The sequence below is a fragment of the Heteronotia binoei genome, chromosome 5 (genome assembly GCF_032191835.1).
Source record: "Heteronotia binoei isolate CCM8104 ecotype False Entrance Well chromosome 5, APGP_CSIRO_Hbin_v1, whole genome shotgun sequence".
Taxonomy (NCBI): domain Eukaryota; kingdom Metazoa; phylum Chordata; class Lepidosauria; order Squamata; family Gekkonidae; genus Heteronotia; species Heteronotia binoei.
In genome coordinates this window covers 140,354,891-140,378,899 of record NC_083227.1, presented here as the reverse complement: position 1 = coordinate 140,378,899, position 24,009 = coordinate 140,354,891, and the positions used below count along the sequence as shown (strand labels likewise).

Genomic DNA, 24,009 nt, shown 5'->3' with positions numbered 1-24,009 from the left:
GAGGAATTTTGAATTATAGGAATCTGCAGCCTAAAGTTGTACACAGGTTTTGTACAGATGGCCACAAACAAATTCGCAGACCAAAATTTGGCCCAAATTTGAGCCAGTTTGGAGTTCATGAAGCGATGTTCAAGGAAAACACCTTTCCTGAACATTTACTGGATTTGCTGCTGGTTCAGCTTGGCCAACCATTTAAACCTGACAGCTGAGTGGTGTGGGGCCCACCAGCCAGCTGTTAGGTTTAAATGACTGTCAGCCATTTAACCGTTCAATTTTGCTCTCCCTTTCAAAGGGTATGGGAAGCGAAAACCTAACTAGATGATCAGTGGACCAGATGAGCTGTTAGGTTTAAATGGCTGCAAGCCATTAAACCCCTCAGTTTTGTTCCCCCCTCTTCAAAATAGGGGGAGCAAAACTGACCAGTTAAATGGCTGCCATCCATTTAAATCTAACAGCTGGCCCGTGGACCTGCTCAGCTGTTTAGCTCTGTATAGAATTGTGCTGTGAAACTCCCTGACCACCCAGTGAGGTTAATCTTGTAGCAAATACTTGTATCAAATAGTACAGGGGTGGCCAACGGTAGCTCTCCAGAGGTTGCTGATCACAGTTTATCAGCAACCTCTTGTTAGATACAGACTCACACATTTTTCAGTATAATAAACATACTATTTCAGAGGTGGCCAACGGTAGCTCTCCAGATGTTTTTGCCTACAATTCCCATCAGCCCCAGCCATTGGCCATCTGGAGAGCTACCGTTGGCCACCTCTGAAATAGTATGTTTATTATACTGAAAAATGTGTGAGTCTGTATCTAACAAGAGGTTGCTGATATACTGTGATCTAATTGCCTCTGGAAGTCATTGGACATTTGTGCCTGTTTAAAGTAGCTCAGAGTACAGAATGCCTGCAAAGGCTGATCAGTTAGTGTTTACATTAGGTTAATAGGGAAGGGGAAAGGCCAGAAAAAGTGCAAATACCTTCTGTTCAGGTAAACAAGGCCTGAAATGATATGCAGAAGTGTACCGTGATGATCAGCTGTAGCTCTGGCAGGCTGTAGAATGATTGTTGTAATAACTTCAGAGTACTAACGGGCAGCTTGCCAGCATTGAGGGTCACTTTGGCAATCCATTATGAGCCAGAGGTCTGTAGCTAATTAGCACTTTTAGTTGAATGCAGTTGATATAACTAGAGCCTGTTGACATACAAAAATACCTCTGGAATTGCATGAAACAGTCACTCCCAAAGTTTTTTTTTTTTTTTTGCTCTGTTCCTTCCTGTGAACAAATCACTCTTCTCCTCCTGGTGCTCTGTTCTCAACTTGGAGAATGTTGGTTTATTGCTCTGAGGTTTACCCATTTCCTGAGGGAAATGGCCCCAGTTTGTTCCCCTTAGTCCATGGACCTTCTTGTGTCCCGTAGGATCTGAGCTGGAGAAAGGTGACATAATTTTGTAAAACATTTAATCTCTCACTTAGGAGGTAAATCAAAATGCTAATAACCAGTGGTGTTGGCTCAGATGGAAATGACTGAAGTGGTTTCTCTGTTAGTTTGCAGAGGTTCCAGCCTGGATCAATTCCTTAGCTTCATGTGGAAATAGTTACTCAGTGCCTTAGCCCTGGGTCTAGAAGTGTTGTTGGAATGCAGGTTTTGCAGTCTAGATAAAGATAAATTCACTTTTCCTTTAGGCCACTTTGAGTTAGTGATGCCCACATCATGGGACCTATTAAATCCTATGAGGGGCATATAAAGAGCTTGCTGAGACAGGAGCACATTAAGGCCACCTAGAAACAATTTATTTTTTATTTTATTTATTTATTTATTTATTTATTTATTTATTTTATTTTATTTATATCCCGCCCTACCCCACTGAAGCGGGCTCAGGGCGGCTCACAACACAAAAGTTCTAACAATGAAATTCGAATTTTAAATACAATAACAATTTACATAATTAAAACATTAAAAAACATTTAAAAAACATTAAAATCAGTACATCAATCCAACAGTTGTGCTATCTATAAACTTCCTTCAGTATTCTGGTAGTTTGGTGCCGGTCAGTTATAGGCCAACCGGAAGAGGACTGTCTTACAGGTCCTGCGGAACCGTCCAATATCCCGCAGGGCCCTGACCTCTTCCAGTAACTGGTTCCACCAGCAAGGGGCTGTTATTGAAAAGGCCCTGTCTCTGGTTGACTTCAACCGGGCCTCCTTTGGCCCGGGGATTATGAGCAGATTTGGGGAGCCAGATCACAGTACAAGCATCCAGACTCAGTGGCTGGAATTATCCCTGCCAGTATGCCCCACCGGATGCATCAAGGTGTAAAGGTCTTGCATCCTGATCTGAATAGCCCAGGCAAGGCCAATTTCGTCTCGGAAGCTAAGCAGGGTTGACAGACTCTGGCAAGTACTTGGATGGGAGACCCCCTTGGAATAACATAGGAGGAAGGCAGGGGCAGACTTTATTTAGCCACCTCTCTGAGGTTGCCATGTCTTCCAGGTGCACACACACATGCACATGACGGAAGTTGCTTCTGGTTGGAGGGCTTATTTAAAAAAAAAAAAACATGAGAGAAGAAGAGGAACTATACTTGTGCATAGCAAGAGACCTCTGTGAACTCATCCAGCGGGGCTCTTTCCTCACAGCTCTTGGAAGATAGCCTTCTGAATCAGAACAGGCACCCCCTTTCTACCATTGGACACCCCTTCCCTATCTTGGCTATGCCAGTACCATAACTAGGACAGAACTATACATCCTACACTTCTGCATATGCATGTGTAAAGAAGAGATCAGGCCCTAGTTTAGGAGCCAATAAGCATATTTAATTACAGAGGCTTCTTGTGGCAGAAAAAAAATGTTGCTATGATGGTTTTTCTTCCCTATATTAAACAATGCAATACAGTTGCCAAAGCTGCAAGATTCTGAGTGAGAGAAGACTATGGAACTGTAGTCGAGCTCCATATGTTATAGTACTGACTTGTCACACTTTCTTGACACTACTGTGAAAGGGCTGTCCCTTTGGCGCTGATTCATGCTGACAGGTTGGTGATAAGTATTCCAACCTGTGACTCTGCTATAATTAAACTTCCCAGGTGACATTAACTGGGTTAGAGCCTTTTTCCTGGTGGCTTGTATTTAAAAGTAATCAATGGATGCTTCGCAGCGCCCTAAATTCACAAGGGATTTCTGGGCGCATTATGTATTGTTTGAATTTGCAAATACTAATTTTCGTTTCAAAAGCCAGGGATCCTGGCTTTGCATAGGAAAGGTAAACTTGAACCTTTTGTAAAACTGATTGTGCAGGAGTGGCAGGGAAAAAATTATTTGCTATTCATCTTCAGTTTGCTCAGTGCCTCTCTGTGTCACATCATGTAGAATTAGGGCAACACAGTGTGAATAATGTTGTTAGATCACTAGTTTTCAATTAGAGAGCATGGTCCTGTCAGATGAATAATATAGTGACATCTAGTTTTATGTACAGGTGTGACTGTGTGGTTGTCTTGGAGCTTATAAACAGGTATAAAATTAAGGCAGTTTTAAAAGCACTAAACTGTCTTGTTTGTTGATTACCATTTTAACTCCAATACCACAAAAGTGAGGCACTTCAAGCTATTGAGGATGTTGAATAAGCATGCATTTCTTTCGGGCACTGCTTGACCAAGTGCAGCTGCTTTGCTGCCTCCCTCATTGCAACAGGACATGATCTTGGCTTTGAAGTTAGCACCTGATGTCTTGAATCTAGAGTGTTGTAGGGATGGCTTATTATGCTGTAAAAAGCCAGAAATATTGGCCAGTGTGAATAGTGTGTTCTTAGAATGACAAGGTGACAAGGAACGACAAGGTAACTCCATTCTCATAGCGTGGAAAGATGGGTGGTTAAAATGACTCCTTTCTATTCCTTGGATATGAAACTATTTACACTTTCTACTTCATATATTACTCCACTTCCCTCCCTAAAGTAGCTTACATTGTTTTTCCTTCTCTGGTTTATCCTTACAATAACATAGGCTGAAAGTGGGGGCCTGGCTCAATGTCACCCAGCAAACTTCCATGGCATAATTTAGATTTGAATGTGGGTCTTCCAGAGAGTAGTTTGGCTAATGTAGTAAGTAAATCTTACTAGTATGGATGACTTGGAAAAAAGACCCCTTAGGATAACCAGTTCTTATTGTGTCAGTCTGGATTGCTGCTGACGTTTTAGTACAGGGGTGGCCAACGGTAGCTCTCCAGACGTTTTTTGCCTACAACTCCCATCAGCCCCATCCAGCATGGCTAATGGCTGGGGCTGATGGGAGTTGTAGGCAAAAAACATCTGGAGAGCTACCGTTGACCACCCCTGTTTTAGTAGATGGTAGCATGGGGTTGATTATGCTTTCCCCTTCTCGAGTAAAGATGTTTGCAGTAGAAAGTTACTGGTCTATATCCTACTATCTATTCATGGAACACTGATTTGCCTCTCATGCTATCCTTGAGGGTCACCTGTCGCTCATGAACAGCATTTCCTGGAGATCAGTGGACTCCAGTGGGAAGAAGAGAGGTAGAAAATTGTGTTTCATTGAAAGAAGTGCCTTGTATGAATAGAAGAGTGTCTTGATTCAACTGATGAAGTGGGAAAGTACATGTAAGAATCAGAAGTTTTGTCTATTTCCACAGGTTTCTAGTTCATTTGTGATTAACTCCAATTCTGCATTTCGCTAGAGGTATTCATAGCTGTAAGGTGGTCCCATCGCATTCCAGTATCAAAACTTCTAGGTGTTCTGATACCGTATCAGAACACCTAGAAAAGTTTTGATATTGGAATCAGTGATACCTCCTGTTCCTAAATCACCAACCATTCTCAGCAGCTTCCTATTGGCAGGGCAGTCCCGTGCCAAATTAATTTTTGTTCTAGTCCAAACGTGCTCTCTTAGGCATGTACAGATGCCTTTTTGTGACTACAAGACCACCGTTCTCTCACCTCTTGTTATCCTTATCTGTTGCATCAGATGCTGTGTCTTGAGGTTCTGCCAATTGTTTTCAAATAGTATTGGGACTGCTTTTGTCAGGGGGAGCTCTAGAAGTTCTGCTGAACGTGCTGTGGAGCCTTCTCCCTCATAGCCCAAGCTTGGTACAAATGATTTTCACTGTATTTGATTCTAGAGACGAAAAGATACAAAATAGGTAACATTGTCAGTTCAGCTTCTGCTGGTATAGGGAGGCAAACTTCACATTTTCATCAACTTGTAATTGGGGAGAATAGAAAGCACACTCTCATATTAATTGCAATCCCATCCTGTCAGATCCAGTTCGGTGTAGTGGTTAAGTGCGCGGACTCTTATCTGGGAGAACCCTGTTTGATTCCTCACTCCTCCACTTGCAGCTGCTGGAATGGCCTTGGGTCAGCCAGAGCTCTCATAGAAGTTGTCCTTGAAAGGGCAGCTGCTGTAAGAGCTCTCTCAACCCCACCCACCTCACAGGGTGTCTGTTGTGGGGGAGGAAGGTAAAGGAGATTGTGAGCCACTCAGATTCAGAGTGGAAGTCGGGATATAAATCCAATATCTTCTTCCTCTAGCTGGCAGAATAGGTGTGTTTAGGGACAAGGCAGCTTTTGTACAGGTCTGTTGGGGGAGGGGGCCGACTGAGGGACACTGAATACAGTATCTTTCTATACAAGGCAGCCATTCTGAGGATGCTTTGGGGGCTAGATTAAATCCAGTTCCCACCTCAGCTGGCATTCTGGCAAGGGATGTAACACCTACCCCCTCTCCCTGCTGATGTAGTATGGGTTCAGCTGCCTGCCCTGGGGGGCGGGGGGAAGTGAATTTTTAAAAACCTTTTTAACCTTGTATGTGGGGATAATGGCATTCCCTCGCCAGTTCTATGTTGTAGCATCAAACCTTATGATTTGGATGTATGGTGATTTGTTAACAGAGCTTTCATCATACTTGGCAACTTCAGTGCATGTTGAATTATGTAAAGGAAAGAGTCAGGAACATTGGTGAACACTCTAAGACACTACTTGCATGGTGAAGCTATTTTTCCTCAGGTCTCCATGACTGAGGGATCTGGGACAAGAATTCAACTTTTGGGCCTCACCTAACCGAACCTTATTGACTCATGAGATACTGACATAGACTGGCTTCCCTCAGCACATTTTAGATGGGTGGGCTGTGAAGCCCTCAGCGTGTTATGGGAAACTTTCTGAAGCTCTGAGCCAGGGTGGAGTTGCCCAGGTGTGGAAAGAGATTAATAAATGTTCAACAGTCTTGCCTACTAGCCTGGCTACCTTAACTGAAGTTCATATTTTGAATGAGTGAGTTATGCCTGTTCAGACCTGGTTGATTTTTAGTCCTCTGCTTCAAGAATAGCAGTTCTCCTTCCTTCAGGACTGTGTCCATTTTTAAAAAAAACAACCATCATTGTTGGGTAGACCAAGGTATCATTCCATCCATGTCCCTCACACACAAGGCAATATAACACACATTTCATTTACCAGTAGAAAATTGTAAGGATCCAAAACTTAACGATCTAAACTATTCTCCTGTGTATGTAGAAAGGTTATTATTTTTAATTCCCAATCATTGTTCAGAGTTTCTTTTGAGAACAAGATTAAACTATCATGCTAGGAGTAACACCTACAGTCACTTTTCTAAATGATGCTGAGTTCTGAAAGATGGCTCCTTTTACATGGAAAACGAAAGGTTTCAGACTGCCTTTAGCACTGTGGTACTGGGTGCAGCTTTTGCCTAGTGGATTAACTTTAAAGTGTAAAGGACTTTGTTCCAGTAATCTTGCCATGTTCTTTTTGTTGGGGGGGGGGGGGGGACGACCAGATTTTTCAAATAACAAAAAAATGAAGGTAATAGAAAACTGGGATGTCCTACAGTGTAGTTCTCAGAAGTGAGTTATGCTTTATTCACTTTATTTCACTTCCAGGTAAGTGTGCATAGATTTGAAATTTGGAATCCTTTGATTCACCAGACACTGTGCTTCTCCTAGATGATGATGATTACTTTATCCTGCCTTTCCTCCAAAGAGGTGGGTTAGTCTGAGAGTGCCTGGAGGAAGATCACACAGCGAGTTTTAAAGCTGAGTATGGACTTGAACCCCACTATTTCCAGAGTCAGTCTAACATCTTCACTGTTGTACTACATAGAATTGCCATTTTGTGAGTCACAAATTGCTCTTTCAAATATACAGGGGAATTTAGTCTCTAAATTATTTTTAAGTCCCATTGCAAGTTCCATTAGTGTTGGCAACGAACCCAAAGCATGGACTCTCTATTTATATTTTTGGCTAGTAATAAAGCTTTTAGATCACTTGCTCACTCTGACACACAGTTGGTGTCATTAAAGACTCCAGCATCAAATCCTGAGAGAATTTAATGGGAGTGATGTCCTTCTTGCATCAGTACAATACTTGTGATGAGTAAAAGGGCTGCAAAACCAAGAGCTTAATAACAAAAGATGCTGGAGAGCACAGTTGACAAACTAACTAAGTTAGTGTGGTCCTTCCAAAGCCGATTGTCTAACATATAGTAAAGAGTTAGGTCAGCTCATTTGTTGATTTATAGCCCGAACATAATTTTTGTTTTTGTTCCTTTTGTGCATCACAAGAAGATAAATTTTGTTTTTATTAGTTCAAAAACTGCAACGTTTTGATAGGCATATAAGAATTTTATTCCCTAGCAAAACTAGAAATCTTTCCTCTGCTTTTATTTTCAGATGTTGAGATTTAAATTTAATAATTTTTTTTTAAAAAAAACTTTGGGTACACAAATTACGTTGTAAACTGCTGTGTTGGCCAGGACCCAGCCAAAAATAAGTGCTCTGAAGTCTCACTCAGTCAGTGGATAAGATGATTGACTTTTTCATGCTGAAATTAGTTGGCCTTCAGTGCTTCTTTGGATGGGATTGCCCATCATATGGGTTTAGGACTGAACAGCTATTTATGCTAGATAGACTGGTGGTAGCTTGGCGTTAGTAACATTGACTGTAACTGCAGGCTGTAACTGCCACCAGCGAGCCTGCAGCAAACGTGGACTATTGCACCCTTCTTAAATCTTCGTTCGCGAAGCCAAGCCGAGGAGAGATTGACTGTAACTAATATGAGTCGTAGCCACGACTCATATTGGACTAAATAGCCCTTTAGTGTAAATGTATTTTTTTTTTAGAAGTCCACGACTAAGTCTATGACATTCTTAGGGCAGACAGTATTCTGTTTCATCTGTAATATACCCATACTCCCTGGACCATTATTCATCTTTCAGAGATTATTTTTATTTCTAGGTGGTGCTTGATCTGACAATATCTCATTTTGCCTTTTAACACCCATGAGGTTATTAACTTGTCAGGAAAATGTTTATATGGCTGTTGTCATCTCAAAATGCATTAATCTCTTAAATGATGTCAGAGGGAACACCTGTGTTGTATCTATTTGCATAAGCTGGGAAATAGTTTTGTTTGACTGGTTTGTTTTTGAAGCTGGTTTTTTTTTTTAAGATCTAGAGAAACACCAATGTGCAAAGGGTGTTATAATAAGCAAGAAGACTGCTGTCCTAGGTTTTGTCTTGTGGTGTGTGTGTGTTTGTTTTCTGGTTATATAGAAATGAGAATTTTGTGTTTTAACTAGCAGCATGGGCCAGTCTCACCCATATGTCTGTAGCAGGTGTGACAAATTCCCAAAACAGAAATATTAGACATACCCACAGCCACTTAGGCTATTTTTCCAGATGCTTCCAACAGATTAATGATCTTCAGCAGTGGCTATTTTTGTGAGGACTTCTCTTCATGTATTGCGTCAACACAATTTGTTGAGTTCTTTTAGGCATCTGCAAAGGTTCTAGTTGTTTGTTTTTTTAATTGCTGTGCTTCTCTGTTCGATGCTATAAACTGTTTTGGTGATCTTTTGGGTTTCCAGAGCAGCTTGCTGTGCACTATTGATCTGACATTAGGGGTAGTGTATTTTGTAGGAGGAGGGAATCCTTTGTGCTGAATGACCTTACCTGAGTAAATTAAACGTACTGTTAAAGCCTTCAGAATTATGGTCCATAATTCTGGTCTGAATCATCTGTGGTCTAATATGGTCTGAATCATCTGTGTTGTATGATTGCTGGACTATAGCATTTCAGCATGCAAGTGAGTCCTTCCATCTTTAAAATGTAAATTCCCCCTGCACATGCAAAACTATTCTCCCTGAGGTGTATATACTTAAAGTGTTGTTTTAATATGGGAAAACTTGCAAATGTGATTTCTTCCACCAAAAACAGCATGGCAAAGTCCAACAAAGGATGACATATGCAATTGCTGTGCTTAAGATTGTGTCTTTTAATTTTAGGTCTGAAGTGCTTCAGGACCTATAGAGATTGCAGCAACCCCAATTCAGCTGATTAACACAGTCAGCTGGTGCACATTCTATTGCTGTTGTTGTTGTTAGTTGTGGGCTGCCATCTGTGAACTGTATCTGGACAGTAAATATTCCTAGAGAGGTATTGTTAGAGCTTGTCTGATGTGGAACTCCTTCAGCCTGGATAAGAGCATCCTATCTATCTATCTATCTATCTATCTATCTATCTATCTATCTATCTATCTATCTATCTATCTATCTATCTATCTATCTATCTATCATCTATCTATCATCTATCTATCATCTATCTATCATCTATCTATCATCTATCTATCATCTATCTATCATCTATCTATCATCTATCTATCATCTATCTATCATCTATCTATCTATCTATCTATCTATCTATCTATCTATCTATCTATCTATCTATCTATCTATCTATCTATCTATCTATCTATCTATCTATCTAAGCTGTTTAGTCTTGGCAAATCTGAGCTCCTTCATTGGTTGGGATTGTGTGGGAGTGTGGTGCATCAACCTTTGGCCCATCAAACCATCAATCAACTGCTCTTGCATTACATTGGCTGACTCTGCTCTCCCCTACCCACTGCTGCCCCCAGGACAGACAAGGATTGGCCTCTGGGGAAACTGCTAGGCAGTGGCTGCTGCTAGACAACTAATCTTGCTTCTCTCAGTAAAAAGCAGCCAAGCTTGGTTCTCAGTAAAAGGCAGTAGGTGAGGCCCTTTCAAGTCCTATTTTGGTCTTTGAGGGAGAACTCATTGGTTGACTCCACTCCTCTCTCTCGAGTGACTTTGTTAGCCAGCCAAGCTGCTTCTGCAACCAACGTTGGTTCTGGCAATTTATGGCTCTCCCTACTCTCCCATTGGCTAAGCCACCTGTTTCTCTGCTTTGCAGAGGAGACAAAGAAAGCCTTCCCTTGACTGGCTGAGGGATGGAGGAGGAAGAAAAGAGCCATAGAGAAAGCCTTCTCACGATCGGCAGAGGGAGGGAGGAGGATGGAAGGTTTTCTCTTGATTGGCCGAGGACTCCCTTGATTGGCTGAAGACTCCTCCCTATCCTCCTCTGGAAGGGAACCAAATACAGGGGGGAAATGGCCTCCTGTACCAGCAGTCTAGATACAGAGAGAGAGATAGGGAGGGACAGCAAGAGACAGATTGAAGTCCTGTGCTTAAAGCCAACAACGTTATCAGAGAGTGTGTTGGTCTGACAGGTATCACTATCATTGGGGCTAGTCCTCACTAAGGCTTCCAGTTCCAGGTTGGTGGGAAATTCCTGGAGATTCTGTGGTGGAGTTTGAGGAGGGCATAGAAGTTAGGGCTTCAGGGCAGGGCCTGCCAGACCCAGGTTCATTTCGGATCATTCACAAACTTCAAGCCTTACCTGCCTCACAGGGTTTGTCAGTCACAAACTTCAAGCCTTACCTGCCTCACAGGGTTGTGAGGAGGGGTGGGATCTCAGAGCGGTACAATGCCATAGACTTCACTCTCCAAACCAGAAATTTCCTCCTCAGTCTCCAGGCGATGCCTGGAAATCACTCAGAATTACAGCTGCTCTCCAGATGGCATAGATCACCTCGCCTTGAGGTGGAAGGGGGAATGAATGCCTTCACTTGGGTGGGTGGGAAGACAGCAAGGGTGGGAGTGCACTTGCTCAGAGCCTCTTTCTTAAGCCTGTTGTATTTCTCCTTCAACTGACCTTATTCCTAGTGAGAATATAATGCTTGCCAAAGGCAGAGCGTAAGCGTTTTGGAAGCTTTATTTTGCTTTGCTTTTCATGTTTTTGAAGCCAGTTATCATGCTTATCTCTTCACAAAAATATGAACCAGGTAAATCATTTATCTGTCTTGACTAGCTTGAGTGACATGCATACTAAAACAAACAGTTTTCAAGATTATGTACAGCCAGAGTTATTTCAGGAACCTGTACTGATAAAGTTGATAGGCGATAGATTTAGGGTAGACAAAAGGAACTGAGTAATTAAATTGTGGAATTTACTGCCAAAGGTCATAGTGATGGTCATTACTAAACATGGCTTTGAAAGGGGATTAGAAATATTCCTGGAGGACAACTGGCCAAAATAACTAAAGAGAAAGTTCATATCCAGAGACAATATATCTCTAATACCAATCTTAGGAAGCAACACAAAGAGAGTTGTTGGCCTCTATACCTCTTGTATGACCCTCCAGGGTTGGCCACTATTTGTACCATTGGTCTGATCCAGCAGGCAGCTTCACATAGAAAGTATATTAATATTTCTTCAATCCCTTTAAAAGCTCACATTTCTCTTTAATGCTCCTTATCTGGTAATAGTGGAATTTTGGGAAAAATTCTTGCTTGCCAGTCAGGATCTCCCCCTGCCCCAGCTGGCGACATAAACTTACAAGTGTTCATTTGGTTTGACTTCTGTTGCATGTTTCTAGTATGCAGTCTGTATTTTAAAGCACATAAGAATAGCTTCTGGCACACATGCTACTGTAGCAGCAGTTTGGAACCAACAAGGCCCTGGCCCATTGACTTACAAGCACAGCAAATGGAGGCATATTTGCTGCCTTGAGCATCTATCATAACAGACCAGACCTTTAATGGCATAATGCATCTATCATCAGATATGGCAAATGAAGATCTGCTCTTCCTGTGTAGACCTCTTCCCACATATTGGTTGTGGGCTTGAGGACTGTGAGTGGCTGGCTGCTGATCCTTTTGGTTTTTATGTGACCATTGCAACAAGTGTTGGATCTGATTCCAGTGGAAAACAACAATTTGATAACTTTACTTTAATGGTAATGGGACACTGATCACTCATTGGCCACCAAATCATCAGCTATTTTTTAAAGAAATAGTTAGTTCATACTCAAAAGCAGCTGACTGCATCAAATGAATAAGTCCCATTTAATGTATTCTCATATACAAGTTCTGAGATCGTCTTAGCTTGTCTTGGCAAATGGCAGAGCTTGCTTTAAAATTCATAACACTGATGTTGACTGTTGCCTAGGAACATCTCTTGTCTTCTGGGTCATTCATATTCTAATCATAGCTCCTAGCAAGCCTTCTTTACTTCCTTTCCTGGCTGTAGAGATGATAAAGCCCTCACAGATATTTTGACTTGTGTTCATCTTTTGTCTTTTGGTTAAGCTTTAATCAAATCATGGAATGTGTCTAAAACATCTTGCAAAAGCCAGTCCTTCCTATAGGACATATTCTGTAAATTAAACTGCTTTGATGGCATTTACTTTGATTTCCTACTTTGATAACAAAATCAGAGGGTTTTTTGTTTTTTTTCAAAAAAAGCAACACCAGTCTCCTAGTTTTTTGTGATCAGGCAAAAAAACCTTTCCTAGTGACCAGAACAGTAGAGCCCTGTTGGATCTGACCAATTGTCCCATCTAGTCCAGTATCCTGTCTCACACAGTGACCAACCAGTACCTCTGGATGGCCAGCAACAGGGCACAGAGGCTGAGACCTTCACCTGATGTTCACCTGACTCTAGGATTTAGAGGTTTAGTGCCTCTGAATATGGAGGTTCCCCTCAGTCACCATGACTCGTAGCCATTGATAGACCTATCCTTCATGAATCTATCTTAACCCCTTTTTAAAGCTGTTTATTCCTGTGGCCATCCTACATCATCTAACAGGGAATCCCCCATTTAATCAGCCACTGTGTAAAGAGAAAGAAAAGGTCTTTAAACTGCAAAAGCATTACTGCTTTTTCATTTTCTGAGCTATACATGACTAACACTAGTGTATGGACAAGCCAAAAGAAAATTAGGCTAGTAATAAGGGCTTTCCCCAACTCTGAATTGGGGAAATTCTTGGCAATTTTGATGGTGGAGCCTGGGAAGGGTGAGGTTTGGGTTAGGGGAGGGAGCTCTGTGCAGTGCATTGCCACAAAGTCCACCTTCCAGAACAGCCATTTTCTGCAGCAGAACTGATTTCTGTGGTCTGGAAATCAGTTGTAATTCTGGGAGATCTCCAAGCCCCAGCTGGAGGCTGGCAACCTGACTAGTAATCTTTGTGGATATATTTGCAAAGCTGAGCAACACTGTGCTAAAGTGCAACATTCTTTACTAGGGTTGAGGGCAATAGTGTAGAGAGGGGAGGAAAGTGAACAATAAACATTAAGGGACAGCAGCAAAAATAGACCACAAAAGAGAAGACAGAGATGGCTCTGGGTATGCCCGAGTCTTCCTTTGAATTTCCTGTTCATTGCATTATCTTATCCACCTCCTCTTCTGATGTGAGCCTTAAAACATCTGTAAGTTTCCTGGTCCAGGAAAGATGTGGAACTGAGGCAAACGCAGGTTTGTGATCTCTGCCCCTGTGATTAACATTATATCTGTCAAGTGAAAAGATTTGCTTGGACATTGTGAGAACAGTTATTGTTTAGTGTTGCCATTTACTCCCCTGCTGACTCCTGTGCTGATTCCACCCACCTCCGTGCTCTGTTTATTAAAATGCCTTTCTCACTGTCAGTGGAAACTCTAAAAAGAGACTGCCTTAGGTATTGACGGTGGTCCAATGTAATAGCTCAACAGCAGTGCCTTTTAATGGTTTTATATCCATGGAGGAAAAATTGCCTTTAGTATGCCATCCTATATTCAGTACAATTCTGCTCACATTCTATAGATAATATGTATTTATGGGTCTGGGTTTTTGTTTTAATAATTGGTGGTCAATATGGTACTTAAGATGACTTCATTACTGTTAGAATGGAAAACTAGCCAGTCCCAACGGGGCGCTTTGGATAATAGCTTCTTCCTCTGTTGGTGAAAACAATTGATATTGATGGGTCAAAACAGAGTGGATGACAACAAACTGTTCTGGTCAGATTGTCTTCCCTGCCTTGGCAGCCCCCATGGGAGAGTGTTGTGCTGCCTGTTCTTTCAAAAGATGAAGAAAGAACAAACATCTATCAATATGCACAGCAAGCACGATGAAGTATCCATTTAAAAAAAGAATTTGGCCTGCATAGTTCCATCATAGCCAAGAAAGCTGTTTTTATGATGGGATTCTCTTCTCATCTCATAAAATAAGGGATTTCTTGTTTGAACTTTTAAAGGGGGAGGTTAGATACATTTATATTTCACTAGACAAGTTAATATTTTGTTTAATTATCTTGGAGAAAAATCTCATGTTCCTTATGGAAATAATTGTGTGTGTGTGTGAGGGGGTTTAATAGACAGCTCATTGAAAATTTCATAAGTATTTTAACTCCTTTGAACTGTCCATACAGGAACATCTGTGTAGAATTTATTAGCACAAAGAACTGAGAAGCTTGGTCCACAAGCATTGAGACTGATTTTCTACTCATCCACCAGGATTTGCTGGATGAACTAAAATTAATTGCAACTAGAGCAGGTACTCCCTCCCCTTTTTTTCTCAGCAGGGAGACTGAAGCTCTAGCAGCTGTACAAATTCAATGTACTGTACGTGAAGCCTTTTGCAGCTCAGTTTGAGAGGCAAGGCATTCCCTCTTGAACTCTGTCTGCTACACAGTTAAAAGCCTGTGTGGTTTGGGCTGTGGTCAGATGACAGGCTTAGCAAGTTTTGGCCACACTTCTAATTTTATCTCTATTTTTTGTCCAAACATCTATCCTTAATCTGGTGCACCACATTCACCTTGTGGTTGACAGTTCAGATTATTGCTGCATGGTAACAACGAAGCAGTCAGTTGGGTAGCATCCTTTTAAAAGTTTGGTTATCACGCATGTCCAAAAGTGCATATTCAAAGCATTGCTCCTTTTTGACAGCTCAGCAATCCCTCCTCCCAAGTACTGTGATCTCATTGATTCCCATACAACTATAGTTCTTGGCCAGAAATCACTCCCCTTCCTGCCTGATCTTACCCCCTTTCCTACTCATCTTTGAATTATGTCTGTCAGATTGGTCAACATAAAAAAGGATCCTCAGGAGAATTCTTTTGGACTGCTCATATTTAGCCTACAGTTGTATTTGAAGCTTTCCTGCCAGAGGAATATTGTGATATGCTTGGAGTGAAGTTCTGGAGGTGGGATCATAGCAGCCAATATGGAGTGTAAGTAGGGACTATTTCCACCACTTTGCCACTCCCAAGAAACTGAAGAAAGTGTTTATTTTATTGAATTTGTTGCTCAAATACCCCTCTGGGGGCTCCTGATCCCAACAAAATATTGTGGCACATAAACACACAAATGGTGATTCACAACCCTTGTGTAAAGATCTGATAATGTGCATATCACTGCTTTTTTTAAAGAACACAGAATTGCTGTTTTAAAGAAAACACAACTGAAAGTTCAGAATTCCCAAATTGTTTGAGTTCACAAGTGAGAATTCAAGTGAGAAAGGAAAATATTATATGATCTGCCTGAAGTAGCACCATTGCAATTTATTTGATTGTTTTATTGCCTTAATATTGTTTATATTGTGTATTTTATGCTGTTAGCCACCTTGATCTGGATAGAATGGTCAGGATATAAATATAACATAAATAAATAAATAAACACCCAGAAATGCAGGATGAAATGGTTTATGTCAGTAAACCTCTGGACTTTCCCTGGTGTCACAAAACTCAGTTGGACAGGGGTGACAATGGAGGGAACGGCTGGAGAATGGGATATGGACGATGGTGTTTGAGCATGCCCTTTCAGTCTGCAGGGTAACAGCGATGATATCTGATCAAACAGTTTGTCTGACCACACCCTGAGTGGGTTAGAGTATCAGATTAGGATTTGGCAGATATAGGTCTGAATCTCTATTCTGCTGTGGAAGCTCACTAAATTATCACTTTCCTGGCTTCATGTATCTCACAGGGTTGTTATGAGGATAATCCTGTTAGGGAGAGAAAAGGAAAGTATAAATATCTAAACAAAAAATATAATTAGAGTTTACTTTTGTGCTACTGATCCACAGAAGTCATCCTCCCATAAATTATCACTAAATTATCACTTTCCTGGCTTCATGTATCTCACAGGGTTGTTATGAGGATAATCCTGTTAGGGAGAGAAAAGGAAAGTATAAATATCTAAACAAAAAATATAATTAGAGTTTACTTTTGTGCCACTGATCCACAGAAGTCATCCTCCCATAGTAACAACATGCCATGTAAGCCAACAGCTCTTCGCTCTTGGCCACACCTACTTCTGTGATCAGTACAGTAAGCCATTATAGCTGAGGTGAAAGTTTTTATCATAGGCAAATGTTCAAGCAAGTGTGAAATAATGTAGCTTGGTAAAACCCTTTCTACATAGTTTTGCTAAGTGATAAACTGCTTTCAAGAGGAGGTATTAAAGGAATTGTCTGCTGGGTCAAACACACCATCCTTTTTAAAATACTTAACCCAGGGGATTAGCTTTTTGACATAGCAGTAAAAGGGAAAAAATGCATAAAGACCCATGTAATGTACATTCATTTCAAAGATGCTCTTTCCCCAGTCCTTTAGAATAACGACACATTGAATCCAGTTTATTTTGGACACAAGTTTACACATGGAACTAGAAACACTGAGTTAAACCTGAACAACAGTTGGCACAATAAATCAGACTGATTTATTTATTGAATTTATTAAATCTGAAGAGTCTGCATTCTTATGGATATGACAGCAGCTCTTCTTCCTTTTTGTGTAATGCTTTTGACTTTCCACTTTGAAATATGGACATTAAAACATGACTGCATTAAAACAAAAATGGTATGCAATGTGGTGTTCTTGGAATAAGTCGAAAGGTTAAGTTTGTATCTTTTCTCATAAATGCCCTGAAGCAGGTACTGTTTCAGTGGAGTTTGTTTTTCCTGTATGACAATGGACTGAAGAACCTTTCAGTCTTAAGTTCTGTGCAGCTGCATTTTGCATGTGCTACAAATTTCAGGCTGAAGAAATTCCAGCTGCTATTAGTAGTAACATATTTTTGCTGGTTAGTTATCCCACATTCTTATCACTCCCTTCCTCCAAACAGCATATATATCTTCCTCATCTTTCCTTTCACAACTTTGGGAAATAGGTTAGGCTGAGAGAAGGTGACTGGCCCAAGGTCACCTGGTGGGTTCAATGGAGACTTGAAGCCAGGACTCTTCAATCCAAAACTTTAACTGCTGTGCAGAGCTGGTGGACATCTTGCATGTATGGCATGTCAGAGGTGTTTGATTATACCCAGAAACATTTTGAGTTGGAGGGAGGATGCGACTGCTTCAGTTACTACATTTGCGGTTGATGGGTCAGTCTGACAAATGACTGTGTTTTGGGGTGGGAGCAGTGGTGATTCTTCTTTCGTACATTCACATGATTCATGCATGAACCAAAATAAAGGAGTTCTGTAGTACTTTAAAAACCAGCGGACTCAAGCATTAGCTTCTGTGACTGCATGACTTGAATCTTATTGCAGCTTTAGCAATAAATAGCTTGTTCTACAATAAACCTGTTTGTCTTTAAGACAAGGCTCCTTTTAAGCACTGTGCTGAAATTGACAATCGTAGCAACCCACTAGAATATACTTGAAGCAAATGGAGTAACTTGGCATAGCTGCTAGCTACTTCCTGCTGTAGGGTAAGGCTTTGTTAACTGGTATATTGGTTAACCAGCAGCACCCATTCCTCAACTATGTTTGTTAACAAAGTATCTGCTGTATTAGTCGAGCCTTTCTGCGAAATACTTACTTGCTGATCCTGTCCCAGTGGACTGCATGGATCACTCTGCCTTTTGCACTAGATGACACACATTCTTTCTGTTTCTGTGAATGGTATGTGGCATTAGTTCTGAAACGTTTGACTCATTTAGTAAACACACCTTCTTGTAAAGGTTGTCAGTCTTGCAGTCTTTGCAGAGGGAAGAAGAACAGATGGAAGTGCTTGGAGTTGAGAAAGGGGGTGGGGTACAGCAAGATATTTTATGTAACAAGAAAACGGGTGTAGCCACAGATGGTGAGGTGAGATGGTTCCGTGGTCTTGTAGAGTAATGTGCATCCCCACCTGTGATCATCTCTGTAGTGCGATTGAACAAAGCTGCTTATGGCAGAGTCAAAGGAAACAGATCAAGGGCTCTGGTGGGGGGGGGGGGAACCCACACACTCTCGCTTTGTTAACATAATTGAGAAGCAGGAGCTGTTAGAAAATGAAAGGATTAGGAGTGATAAATAAAACATGGACAATTTTTTTTCTACCCTATAACTGAATCCTATTGTGTTTGACTGTCCTTTCAAAGGATCTTCACAGTTTAGTCTCCTGTTTCTTTAAGATAGTTTCCCGTTAAAACCAGGGAAGGTTTCTCTTCCTTCAGATGCTTGTCTGTAATTGCCAGTATGTCTGGAATGTGGCATATAAAAACATAATAAACCTCTATGTGGGCAGCAGTAGTATTGCCTTGGTGACTAGGGAGCCTGCTGTGCTCCAAGGAAAATGATAATGTTTCTTACAAAGTCTGTATTTTTATCCAAGGCTCTTGTTAATTTCCTTTCAATTTAACCCCAAATTGTCTTTAACAGAATGAGGAGAAACGGAATCTTTCTCTGGGGGGCCATGTTGGATTTGACAGTCTTCCTGACCAGCTTGTCAGCAAATCTGTAACACAAGGCTTCAGCTTCAACATCCTCTGTGTGGGTGAGTAGAGTGTTTATTGCAAAGGATAAATGCTTGAGGATAATGGCACACAGAAACCAGCACCAGGGCTTCTCCACTGTAGCTGTCAAACCATGGCTGATGTGCTGGGAAAGAACTTAAAGTGCAACTGTTTGTTCCGTCTGAGGCGGAGCTTAAAAAGCTTTGCTCTATAAAAAAAGTATCTATATAAAAAGGTTGTGGACAGGTGTGTAAGATGCATACTTTTGGCCATTCCCAGTAGAAAACAAACACCCGAATAATAAGCTTGGTACATTGAAAACGGATTTCTGCCGTAAAGTGTTAAGTTTTGGATAAAATGTCACTGCTGAGGTCTGCTCTCGTATTTTAAGACTGCTTTTTTGCCTTTATCTGATGGTGCCTATCAAGTTAAGCTTCATTTAACCTTGTATTGGGGAAAATATTTTGAAGCACAAATCCAAGCAATATATTTGTTGCGTAAAACTAGAGTGCTTGCTTGCATTCACTGGAAGAGTTTGCAAAACAATTTGATGGAGGGGGATCTTTCCCCTTTCTTGAGCAGCTGTTTGTTTATCTGGAAACTTCTTTTTTTGGAATAGAAAGATTCTCACAAATGAAATGAGGCCCAGGATGGGAGAAGGTGTAGAGTGACTAGTGGGAATCAAGTGGAATCTCCTCTTTTTCTGCTTGGGCCTACAGAACAGCAAAAATGATGTGATTTATGGAATGCCCGCTGTCTTTGCAGCTCTCTTGCCCCACCTCTCCCATTTCATGGCTCATTTTACTTGCCAAGGCTATGCTGATCCTTAGAGAAGAGTTTCAGGACAATCAGCAGGTGCTTGAAGATGGGAAAGGGAAAGATCCACTCTGCCATCACTTTCTGTGAAATCTTTGGGTGGATTCAGCCCATGGACTATAGAGTCCCACATGGTGACATGGTATGACCAAATGCAACATCATAATCCCACTATGCTAAATAGTTTTATATTGATGGGGGGTGGGGTTGGAAGTTAAATATATAATGGATATGCTTTTTCTCTCTGGTCCAGTCAAGTGCATATCGAGATTCAAAAATTGCTTTTCTGCCCCTTGAAAATTCAGCACAGATCAGGCTGTCAATAGCTTCAATTTGAGGCTGTGGACAAGCCAAGAATTCTAAATTGTCTGCATATGTTTGTTTCTCAGCTTCTAACGACAGCGCGTGCTCTTCTGGGTCTTGTTGAGGTTTTATAGTCCCTTTGCTGATAATTTTCAAGGCTTTTAAAATATGTGTTCTTGCAACTAGATGGGTGGATGGATAGAGTTATATGGGAGGTGCTGTAAATTTGTTTATTTTTATTTATTTCAAAAATTTATTAGCTGCCTTTCTTCATTACAGATAGGGTTGCCGGACCCACCACCACCAGGCGCTGCCCCCCAGATACTGTCCCAGCTGGCCAGCGGGGCAACTTACCTGGAGAAAGAGAGAGGCCCAGGCTTCATCACCAGCATCACACTGGCAGTAACATCATTACACCAGTGACACCCTGGCGATGCTCTGGTATTTGGGTAAAAACTCTATGGTAAAACTGGCTTCTATCATAGAGTTTTTTGCTGAAATACCAGAGTATTGCTTGGACATCTTTGGTGTGATTGACATCACTTCCTATGCAATGCCAGCAATGAGACCTGGGCTTTTCTCTTTCTCCAAGTAAGTCCTCCCCATTCCTTGCCGGTTGCCATGAGGGCCCGGCGACTCTATTTACAAAGCTCAAAGCATTTAAAATGCATTTAAAACCGCAGTTTAGGTCTGCTAGTAACTTAATCAAATGCATTGAATAAAACTATCTTCAGCTGCTTCAGACTGAAAGTGTGGTGGCCAGACTCATGTTCCTGGGGAATAATTGTTCCATAATTGTGGGACTGCCGCTGAAAAGTCCCTCTTACATAGAATCATAGAGTTGGAAGGGCCATACAGACCATCTAGTCCACCCCCCTGGGTTGCCAGCTCCAGGTCAGGAAATCCTAGATAGCAGAGATCAGCTCCCTGTGAGGTGGTGGGGGGATTAATGCCTTCACTTTGGTGGGTGGGAAGACAGCAAGGCTGGGGGAGGCATTCGCCCAGAGGCCTTTAGTGGTACCTTTCCAGGCTGGTGGGAAATTCCTAAGGGATCGCTACAGGCCTCTGAGGGAAAGGCCTTTCCTCCTGAGGAACCATTGTTGCCAATCTCCAGGCGAGGGCTGGAGATCTCTCAGAATTACAACTGTTCTCCAGATAGATGGCAGAGATTAGCTCCCCTTGAGGTTGTGGTGGGGGGGAGTGAATGCCTTCATTTGCGTGGGTGGGAAGACAGCAAGGGTGGCAGGCACTCATCCAGAGCCTCCTTCTGGAGCCTGTTGTATTTTTCTTCACAACGGGCCTTACTCCTAGTCAAATAATAATACATGGGCAAACGTGTCTGGAAAAATAAAATAACAGCACTTTCTAACAGCAGTTGAACTTACAGAAAAAAAAGAAGACAAAATGCAACAGGTCCCTTATCTATGTTAGCTGCAAGGGATCAAAGTCCTCATTTAACCCATGAGGAACCAAAATACCTATTCTCAAAATCCATTCGTCCTCCCTTCTAAGTAAGTTTATCATTGTTGCTAGCTAGCTTCTGAATGACAGGTTAATGGAGCAATGATAATGTTCTATAAAGAAGATTGGCTGTTTTTTAAAGGCGGATATTACTTTTATGTCCCACAGCATGAGTTTTTAGATTCCTCAAAGTTTTTCCAGCTTAAAATTTATGACAAGGCCACTTGATGACATAAATTATCCTTTTGGAGCTGGATGTCATGAAATTCTTAATTATGTGTTTTTATTATCTACAGGATTTATGAAAACATTCTTAATAGAGATGTACTTAAAAATACATGCAGTTCCCACAAGGAAAATGCCCTGGGAAAGACCAGTTCCTAGTAAAGTCTGTTGTGTGTTGACAGAAAGAGAGGTGTGTCAGTTGATCTCAATTAGATACTCTCTTAAAAGAGATGACGTCTCTTATCACACATAGGAATGTCTTCCAAAATATCCCAGTTCCTATATACGCTGTCTTAAAACTACTACTAATGTGGTTAAAAGTTAGGCTGTAAGTAAACTTCCCAAGGTCAGCTTTTTTCTCAGTGAATAATTTCTCCTGCAAGAAATCATCCAGTTTGGTGCAGGTCCCCTAGTTTCCTCTAAGTCTGTTCTTAATATATTTCAGATGGCGGATCTCATACTCTGAATTTTTGACACTACGTTTCTTTAAATAGCCCTCCATAGATTTTTCTGTTCCTCTTGCTCACCATCCCATACAAAAAAACCATCTGTTGTCTACATGCAATACAAATTTAATGCATTAGTTAATCCAATTGTAAAAGTCTAACAACTGATCTTGATCACTTGATTGCATGGGACAGATACAAAGCACCTTTAAGATCCATAAAGGTTTATTCAAGGTATGAGCTTTTTGCCTTGCTACACAGAGAGAGAGAGAGATAGACAGACAGAGATATTTGTTGGCTCATTATGCCTGGGCTCTCCTGGGTGCAACTGGGTTTGCCTTCCCCTTTTCACTGTATTCATGCCTTCATGATCCAGCCTTTCTCAGTAGGGAAGCAATGTGAACTATTTTGATGAGGAATAATGTCAGTCAGGTGGATTAGGCTGTGAGTGTATATCCAGACTCAGCATATTTCCTTTTTAGACTGGGGAATTTTAACCTAGGCTTCTCATATAAGTAGACTAATACTGACAGCTATACATTGCTGTCTCTGTATTCATGCACTGCCTCATAGGAGTTGTAGTTATTTCTCTGGGGAAGACTATAGTTTTGTAGACAAACACACAGCTCTCAGTGTGTGTCATGGTACCTTCACATATTCATGAACTCGTGAAGCAATTTATGTACAAAAGCTTGCATTTCATGTTTTCCTCTAGGTCTTATGCTCAAAGCATTGACCATGAGATTCTGTAATGAATGTCAATAAATCAACGGTAGGTTGGCAATAAATCAAAAGTAGGTACAAAACGTATAGATGGACACCTGAGCAACATACTCAAGATTGCTACAGCACAGACATTGTCTCCAACTTTTGATATGATTATTCATAATAAGAGGTGTCAGTTATCAGAGACTGTTAAATAAACAAAATATTGCAAGAGTGCTAATCCTCCCAGTCCTCAGTGTTTTAAATATAAAATGGTGTCAAAAGGACAAAAGGTCTAAAGGGGGGGGGACACTGTATCTGGAGAGAAGTTCCAGGATTGGATTACATCCAGAGACAATAGAATGAATTTTGGGTAAACTACAAAACAAAGAAGGTTCTTCATGGATTAGTCTTTATCTATAAGCTGACATTAGAAGTTGCAGTCACGGTTGATTAAAATCAGTGAAAAAGATGAAAGCTGACTCTTCTGTGATACAAACATGCTAGCAGAGACAAGAGATAGACTACTTAATTATTTATTACTTTTACAATGTTTATACTCTACCTTTCCTCTTGGCTCAAGGAAATTTACAATAATAATTGTAGCATTACAGTTTAAAGCCAAAATAAAATAAGAAATGCCAAGTACACTCCCTCCCCCACATTCCTGCTTTTCCTGTCCCCATCAAAAGCTGTAGCAAATAGAGCAAGCCTTGCAGCACCTCCTGAAGGCTGCCCTTACTTCTTTAGGCAACCCATTCCACAATGGCCAGGCTGCCTGAAGTGGGAGAACAGCCAGCAGGTGGCACCCTGAAGACTACTTGGCAAATGAGAACATGCAGGAGGAGGCCATCCTTCAGTTGTGTTGGTTGCCAGGTTCCCTGTGGTCACCAGTTGCGGGGTGGGAAAAAAGGTTGCTAGATCCGGGTTGAGAAACTGCTGGAGATTAGGAATGGGGCTGGGGAGGACAGGGGTCTCAGTGAGGTACAATGCCATAGAATCCATCCTCTAAAGCAGGGGTGTCAAACTCATTTGTTATAAGGACCAGATTTGATGTAAATGAGATCTTGTCAGGCCAGACCATGTGTGTCATAAAATGCAATGCCAGGTAGTGGACATATAAACTTGCTAAAGGGCACAGACAAACACAATTCAAAGATTTTTTTTTACTTAAAATAAAATATGCTTGCAAT

General features: G+C 41.2%; 1 protein-coding gene across 3 annotated transcripts in view; it reads left to right on the top strand.

Annotated features, from left to right (window-relative positions):
* Window positions 1–24,009, top strand: part of SEPTIN8 (septin 8) — an 88,711-nt gene that overhangs the window by 28,254 nt on the left and 36,448 nt on the right. For all 3 annotated transcript variants that reach the window (XM_060240510.1, XM_060240512.1, XM_060240511.1), the window contains exon 2: window positions 18,787–18,901. In XM_060240510.1, coding sequence (XP_060096493.1) covers window positions 18,787–18,901 — 115 coding nt within the window. The remainder of the gene's footprint in view (window positions 1–18,786; window positions 18,902–24,009) is intronic.